Genomic DNA, 8,870 nt, shown 5'->3' with positions numbered 1-8,870 from the left:
GGTAATACCTCCCCAACACTGCCAGGCACTGCCAGCTAGACTGGAGCTGCGGGGCCCTGGAAGTGCACTGCACTGGGAAGTAAAGGGACAAAACACCTCCCGCATTCCTACAATCAAGTTTATTACTCAAAGCAAAAGTTGTCCATATAATACATTGGTCGTCAATTTTTATTTGCGCATGGTTACACAGGCTGAATGACTAGCTCACAATCCCAGGAGGTATTACAAGTTTTGCTCTTCAAAAAATGGTGTTACTGTTGTAAGGGGAAAAGTCCTCACTGACAAAGAAATGACACTAATGAAAACAAAATCAAGAATGATCCACTGGTACTGCAGGTTACAGAGAAGCTGTCAGTGAGCAGTTCCCCACCTCTCGCAAGCAAAGGGGATCAAGGGCTAAAAATACCTTAGAAAAATCAAACAGCACCTGCAACACATGCTTATATAAAGGCCAAACTTGCAAACTCTTCCTTCTCGTCCATGCTGCCCAAATGTGAAGGAATTACATATAAGGCTAAAATCTGGCGAATCTTCTCACTTCTTCCTCTTCTTTGTGGAATATAATTTTTCTGCGAGTGGGACTGGGACAATCCCTTCACATTCTTTTAGTTCCTGGGTCAGAGGGTGTTTGACAATATTCCCTCTAATCACATCTATATCTCGAGACAAGTGCTCCACCATGCTTTCAACAGCTGCGGTGGGTGCATAAAAATCCACCAAGAAATACCTGCAATAAAATAAAAACTTGTGAGTGTCTGCATTTGAATTGTAATAATTCTACTATTTTGGTCAGTGTTTCCATTTTACTCTTCCTAGACAGACATCAACTACACACAAACACACGCATACACACACATAACCTTGTCAAAATAGAAACTACCAGCTGACCAGCTAAACAGAATTGCAGTGTTAAGCCCAATCTCCCTTTTTCTATGGTCTTTCCCATTACACTCTTGTGAAAATATGAATCCAAACCAGCTTTATGGCAGCAAAAACACACTGTGACATTACAGATGGTGTGAAGTACTAGAAAGCATGGGGGAAAACTTCTAATCCATTGACGAGACTGAATTTTCCAAACTATTCATTAATGTTGTGTGTGTGTGTGAAAACATCTATTAGATACTCTTCTAACTTTTCAAAGGATTTTCCCTGTGAACTAACACACCTAAGAGAACCATGAGCCCACAAACACGGGAAAAGATTAAGAAAGGCATGGGACTGGTCTACAACTATGTTCAATACGGACAAGGAACAAAAAGAAAATTACTGGAACCTTAAGTAAGAAAAAGAATTTACCACTCATCACTCAAACCAGACTAATGTCGACGGGCATCCCGCACGGCTCACTGGTCTTCAAAGATTGACAAGGTCCTCAGCAGCCTGCTGGATGACAGTGCAAGCAAAGAGCCCATCCCTACCCACTCCTGGCTCCTCTCAGACCTAAAAGGTTAAGCCTCCCTTGTACTGTCTGATTTGGACCATTATGTGACTAAAGGTCAGTTTTCAGGGCAGTATTTCAAAATCCTGCAATGTTCTAGCTGGTTAAAACTATGAACTTTTCGTCATCACTTGCCTTGTTCTAGGCATACATGTGGTTCTCAGGACTCCCAAGCACATTCCCCTCCCAGGCCTTTGTACTCGCTGGTCCTTCTGTTGGAAATGTTCTCCGCCCAACTTCCACATAGCTCATCTCTTGCTTCTATCATGTCTCTGTCCAAATGTCACCCTCTCAGAGAGACCTTCTGTGCCCACTCTCCTAAAGCAGCACCCTCCTAGCTCCACCAAGGCCCCTCACTCTCCATTGCCCTCACTCAAGGCTTTGTTTTGTTCCACGAAGTACGTTCTCACCACTGGCACAGTGTGCATTTGCTTACTGTCTGCCTCACTCCACTAAAGCACAATTGCCATAGGAAGAAAGGCTCTGGTGTTAACCCTAGCACTCCGAATAGAGACGAACACGGAGCAGGTCCAGAGTAAATCTTTGACCGTGATGGTGTTAGCATGAAATGTGGAGCTCTCACAGGAAGCTGGGAAGATCAAGTTGAAAAGGAACAAATTCAGCAAGGAAGGAACTTATGAGAAAAGGGATGGCATTTTGTGTAATTCCAGACAAAGGGCAAAGAGGTTCAAAACTTGTAAGTAAATTTACCAAGTGACCATTTACTCTTAAAGCCAAGCCTAGTGGAATAATTATTCAAGTAAACATATAATTAAATAAAAGGACAGAAAAATATATACCAACCAAAAACACTAATCAAAAGCAAGCTCAAGTGGCTATAGTAATATCAGACAAAGCAGACTTCAGAGCAAAGAAAATTACCAGGAATAAAAAGAGACAATACATAATAATGGGTCCACCAAGAAGATGTAACAATCTTAAATATACATGCACCAGATAACCGAGCTTCAACATATAAGAACAGCAGAACTGAACAGAGAAATGGACACATCCAGAATCACAGCTGAAGTCTTTTAACATTCCTCTTTCAGTAATCGATAGAACTACTTATACAGAAAATCACCAAGGATATAGAAAAAGTGAACACCAACATTAACCAAGTGGAGTTAACTGACATTTATAGAACCCTTTACCCAACAATCACAGGATAGACATTCCTCCTAAGTGTACACAGAACATTTACCAAGGCCAACCATATTCTGGGCCATATAACATAAAGGGATTCAAGTTATACACAAAAATCTTGGAAAAATGCCTCAACACTTGGAAACTAAACAGATATCTAAATAAGCTGGACAAACAGGTAGAAGGAGAAATCAAAAGGGAAATTACAAAGTACTTTGAATTGAATGAAAAAGAAAATGCTACAAATCAAAATTTGGGGGATGCCATGAAAGCAATACTTGTCAGGAAATTCGTATCTACTGAACACCTAGGTAAGAAAAGAAAAAAGGCCTCGAATCAATAGTCTCAGCTTCTACTTTAAGAAACTAGGAAAAGAGCAAATTAAATCCAGTAAGATGAGGAGAGAGAGAGAGAGGAGAAATCCCCAAAGCAGAAAAAAGAAAAACAGAGAACATCAATGAAACCAAACACTAGTTCATGGAGAAGATTCGTAAAATTGATATGCCTCTATAGCCAGACTGTTGAGTAAAAAGAGGTAAGGTATAAATTAAAGGCACTGGGAATGAGAAAGGTGAAACAACTACAGATTTCATAAATGTTAAAATAATAGGAAATATTATAAAAAATTTTTGCAAGGTCAGGCGCTGGGGCTCACACCTGTAATCCCAGCACTTTGGGAGGCCTAGACAGGCAGATCAGTTGACACCAGGAGTCTGAGAAAAGCCTGGGCAACATGGTGAAGCCTCATCTCCACAAAAACTACAAAAATTAGCCAGGCATGGTGGTGTGTGCCTGTAGTCCCAGCTACTGGGGAGGCTGAAGTGTGAGGATGACTTGAACCCAGGAGGTCCAGGCTGCAGTGAGCCGTGATTGTATCACTGCATTCCAGCCTGGGTGACAGAGCGAGACTCTGTCTCAAAAAAAAGCATTAAATTTAACAACTCAGATGAAATGATCAAATTCCTTGAAAAACACAGACTACCAAACCTCACTCAAGAAGTACAGATAACTTGAATGGCCCTATATCTTATTAAAGAAATACGTGTAGTTTAAACCCTTAAGCCCTATATCTTATTAAAGAAGTTTAAAAGCTTCCCACAAAGAATATTACAGGCCCAAATGACTTCACTGGTGAATCACACCAAACATTTAAGGCAAAAATACCAATTTTTTTTTATTATACTTTAAGTTTTAGGGTACATGTGCACAATGTGCAGGTTAGTTACATATGTATACATGTGCCATGCTGGTGTGCTGTACCCATTAACTCGTCATTTAGCATTAGGTATATCTCCTAATGCTATCCCTCCCCCCTCCCCCCACCCCACAACAGTCCCCAGAGTGTGATGTTCCCCTTCCAGTGTCCATGTGTTCTCAATGTTCAATTCCCACCTATGAGTGAGAACATGCAGTGTTTGGTTTTTTGTCCTTGCGACAGTTTACTGAGAATGATGATTTCCAATTTCATCCGTGTCCCTACAAAGGACATGAACTCATCATTTTTTATGGCTGCATAGTATTCTATGGTGTATATGTGCCACATTTTCTTAATCCAGTCTATCATTGTTGGACATTTGGGTTGGTTCCAAGTCTTTGCTATTGTGAATAGTGCCGCAATAAACATACGTATGCATGTGTCTTTATAGCAGCATGATTTATAGTCCTTTGGGTATATACCCAGTAATGGGATGGCTGGGTCAAATGGTATTTCTAGTTCTAGATCCCTGAGGAATCACCACATTGACTTCCACAATGGTTGAACTAGTTTACAGTCCAACCAACAGTGTAAAAGTGTTCCTATTCCTCCACATCCTCTCCAGCACCTGTTGTTTCCTGACTTTTTAATGATTGCCATTCTAACTGGTGTGAGATGGTATCTCATTGTGGTTTTGATTTGCATTTCTCTGATGGCCAGTGATGGTGAGCATTTTTTCATTTGTTTTTTGGCTGCATAAATGTCTTCTTTTGAGAAGTGTCTGTTCATGTCCTTTGCCCACTTTTTGATGGGGTTGTTTTTTTCTTGTAAATTTGTTTGAGTTCATTGTAGATTCTGGGTATTAGCCCTTTGTTAGATGAGTAGTTCAAAAATTAATTCAAGATGGATTAAAGACTTAAATGTTAGACCTAAAACCATAAAAACCCTAGAAGAAAACCTAGGCATTACCATTCAGGACATAGGCATGGGCAAGGACTTCACATCTAAAACACCAAAAGCAATGGCAACAAAAGCCAAAATTGACCAATGGGATCTAATTAAACTAAAGAGCTTCTGCACAGCAAAAGAAACTACCATCAGAGTGAACAGGCAACCTACAAAATGGGAGAAAATTTTCGCAACCTACTCATCTGACAAAAATACCAATTCTGATACAAATTCACCGAGAAAAAAGGAAGACACATCTCAATTTGTTCTGTGAAGCCAGCATTACCCTATACCCAAACCAAAGACATTACAAGAAATCAGACGAATGTCCCTCAAGAATACACACTTTAAAATTCTAAACAAAATTTTAGCAAATTCACTACTATCATATATTAAAAAATACAATATACCATGACCAAGCAGGCTTTATCCCAAGAATGCAAGATTGGCTTAACATTTGAAAAAAAATGTAATTCAAATTAAAACGTATTAACAAACTAAAAAAGAAACACCATATGATCATTTCAGCAAATGAAAGCATTTAACAAAATCCATAGCCATTCCTGATTAAAAAAAAAAAAATCTCAGCAAACTAGGGATAGAAGTGACCTCCCTCAAACTTATAAAGAGCATCTTTGAAAAATCTACAGCTGACATTTCACCAACTGGTGAATATCTAAATGTTCTTCCCCTAAGACTGGGAACAAACCAGAAAGTCCACTGTCACTTCTATTCAACACTGAAATGGAGGTTCTAGCCAGTGCAGTAAGGCAAGAAAAAGAATAGGTACCTAGACTGATAAGGAAAAAGTGAGACTGTCTTATTTGCATATGACATGATTGTGTTTTGAGAAAGTATTAAGAAATCTATTAAAAAATAGAACTAATGAGTTTAGCAGGATTGCAAGATACAAAAATCAATGTTATTTCTACATACTAGTAACAAATAATCAGACCTTGAATTAAACATTCAATACTTGCAGAGAAATCAGACAAAAGGTATGCAAAACTACAAAACGTTGCTGAAAGAAACAAAATCTATCAGGTATATCTTGTTCACGGGTAAGAAGACTCAAAATTTAGATGTCAACCCTCTCCAAGTTAAACAAAAATTGAGATCTACTATTTATTTTACTGAAATAAAATCTATTGACATTCAGTAGAACCTCAATCAAAACCCTAGAATATTGATTAGAAAGTTCATAATGGATCTAAAACAGCCAAAACAACTCTGATAGAGAATGTAAGTTGAAGGACTAACACCACCTGATTTCAAGACTTATTATAAAGCTATGGCCATCAAGACAGTATGATATTCATGTACAAATACACAGAGAGATCAAAAGACTAGAATGGAGTACAAAAATAGAGATTTACAACAAATGGTGCTAAAATAATCCAGTATCCACATGCAAAAAACGGAACTTTATTCCCTACTTGTACCATTTAAAAAATTAACTCAAAATGGGACAGATTTAAATGTAAAATATAAAGCTATAAAACTTAGAAGCTTTTGTAAATTTGGATTAAGCAAAGTTTCCTTAGACACAACACCAAAACCAAAATCCATAATAGAAAAAATTGATAAATTAGATTTCATCAAAATTAAAAACTGCTCTTTGAATAAAAAGCCATAAGATTTGTGAATTACAAGTCTGATAAAGGACTTGTATCTAGAATACAAATAACTCTCAAAACTTAATTTAAAAAAACTTTTAAACAATGGTCATAAGATTTGAACAGACATTTCACAGAAGACATACGATGGCAAAGCAGCACATGAAAAGATGCCTAAAGCCATTAGTCATGAGAGAAATGCAAATTAAAACCACAAAGAGATACCTACTAAAGTGCCATAAAATTAAAAAGGCTGACCACACCAAGTGTTGGCAGGGATGTAGAAAAACTAGCATTCCATGGATGTGGTGGCTCACGCCTGTAATCCCAGCACTTTGGGAGGCCGAAGCAGGCAGATCACCTGAGGTCAGGAGTTCGAGACCATCCTGACCAACATGGTGAAACCTCATCTCTACTAAAAATACAAAAATTAGCCAGGCATGGTGGCACGTGCCTGTAATCCCAGCTACTTGGGAGGCTGAAGCAGGGGAATTGCTGGAACCTGGGAGGTGAAGGTTGCAGTGAGCAGAGATCGTGCCATTGCACTCCAGCCTGGGTGGCAGAGCAAGACTCCGTCTCAAAAAAAAAAAGAAAAAAGAAAAGAAAAACTGGCACTCCAGGGTGGCATGAGGTCCACGCCAAGTAACAGAGACACTCGGGCTGTGCCCTCTGGATGACCGAGTGGGAGACAGCACCAGCAGTGGTAGAGACCCCCGACACCAAGCTCTTTGGGAAGTGGACGCCGTGCAGATCAATGATGCAGCACAAATGATGATGTGCAGATCAGTGACATTTCCCTGCAGGATTCCATTGCAGTGAAGGAGAAGTATGCCAAGTACCTGCCTCACAATGCAGGGCCTTATGCTGCCAAACGCTTCTGCAAAGCTCAGTGCCCCATTGTGGAGTCCCTCACTAACTCCATGATAATGCATGGCCACAACAACAGCAAGAAGCTCATGACTGTGCGCATCATCAAGTATGCCTTCCATTGCATCCACCTGCTCACAGGCGAGAACCCTCACCTCCAGGTCCTGGTGAACACCATCATCAATGGTGGTCCCCAGGAGGACTCCACAGGCTTTGGGTGAGCAGGGACTGTGAGATGACAGGCTGTGGACGTGTCCCCACTGCACCATGTGAATCAGACCACCTGGCTGCTGTGCACAGGCACTCTTGAGGGTGCCCTCCGGGAGATCATGACCATTGCTGAGTGCCTGGCAGATGAGCTCATCACTGCCACCAAGGGCTCCTCCAACTCCTTTGCCATCAAGAAGAAGGATGAGCTGGCATGTGTGGCCAAGTCCAACCGCTGATTTTCCCAGCTGATGCTCAATAAACCAGTCTGCCCTTTGGGGTAACCCCACCCCACTACAAAAAAAAAAAAAAAAAAACCGGCTGTCATATACATTGCTGGTATAGTTTGGCACTTTCCTAAACATACACCTACAGTTATGATCTAGCCATTCCACTGCTAGGTATTTACCCCAAAGAAATTAAAGCATGTGTCCACACAACAACTTGTACACAAATGTTCACAGCAGCTGTACCTATAACAACCCCAAACTGGAAAAAAACAAATATTCACTACATACAATGCCATACTACTCAGCAATGAAAAGGAGTGAACTATTGATACACACTATTGATCTCAAAATAATTATGCTGAGTGAAAGAAACTAGAGTAAAAGGGGTCCAATACCATCCAATTCTATGTAAGTCTAAAAAAAAAGATGTTCCGGCCGGGCGCGGTGGCTCACGCCTGTAATCCCAGCACTTTGGGAGGCCGAGGCGGGCGGATCACGAGGTCAGGAGATCGAGACCATCCTGGCTAACACGGTGAAACCCCGTCTCTACTAAAAATACAAAAAAATTAGCCGGGCGTGGTAGCGGGCGCCTGTAGTCCCAGCTACTCGGGAGGCTGAGGCAGGAGAATGGCGTGAACCCGGGAGGCGGAGCTTGCAGTGAGCCGAGATCGCGCCACTGCACTCCAGCCTGGGCGACAGAGCGAGACTCCATCTCAAAAAAAAAAAAAAAAAAAAAAAAAAGATGTTCCTCAACTTACAATATACGCATTTCGATAAACCCGTAAATTGAAAATATTTTATGTTGAAAACGCATTTAATACACCACCTAACCTAACATCACTTAGCCAAATGCCCAGAACACTTAGCCTACAGTTGTGTAAAATCATCTAACACAAACCCTATTTTACATTAAGTGTTGAATAGCTCATGTAATTTTACGGAATACTTTACTGAGAGTGAAAAACAGACTGGTTGTTTGGGTATTTGAGTACGGCTTCTACTGCATCTGCAATCACTTCTGCACCACCATAAAGTCGAAAAAAATCGACAGTGAAAGAAAAAAGATCAGTGGTTGCTTGGGATGAAGGACAAGTAGAGGAAGGAATCGAAGGAGGAGGAGGAAATTTTAGGAGTGACAAATATGTTTATTATCTTGACCATGGTGATTCTGTGAGTGTATACATATGTCAAACCTTATTAAATTATACACTTTAAATATA

The 8,870-nt window shown here is 40.3% G+C and overlaps 1 protein-coding gene across 3 annotated transcripts in view; it reads right to left on the bottom strand.

Annotated features, from left to right (window-relative positions):
- Nucleotides 1-104: 104 nt before the first annotated feature.
- Nucleotides 105-8,870, bottom strand: part of MRPS6 (mitochondrial ribosomal protein S6) — a 70,108-nt gene continuing 61,342 nt past the window's right edge. Inside the window, exons 3-5 of one of the 3 annotated variants that reach the window (XR_010154471.1) lie at nt 7,369-7,714; nt 1,577-2,030; nt 641-727 (exon numbers count right to left, since the gene is read on the bottom strand). Coding sequence is in view for 2 of the 3 variants with exons in the window: in XM_063803541.1 (XP_063659611.1) it covers nt 686-727; nt 7,369-7,714 (388 nt within the window). In the remaining variant the exon portion in view is untranslated. Of the gene's footprint in view, nt 728-1,576; nt 2,031-7,368; nt 7,715-8,870 lie in introns of all 3 variants that reach the window. The other 2 variants (XM_063803541.1, XM_054675148.2) reach the window with 2 other exon arrangements.

Source organism: Pan troglodytes, chromosome 22 (assembly GCF_028858775.2).
Source record: "Pan troglodytes isolate AG18354 chromosome 22, NHGRI_mPanTro3-v2.0_pri, whole genome shotgun sequence".
In the NCBI taxonomy this organism is placed as follows: domain Eukaryota; kingdom Metazoa; phylum Chordata; class Mammalia; order Primates; family Hominidae; genus Pan; species Pan troglodytes.
Note: the sequence above shows the minus strand (reverse complement) of the source record. Positions and strands in the feature narration are given on the sequence as shown.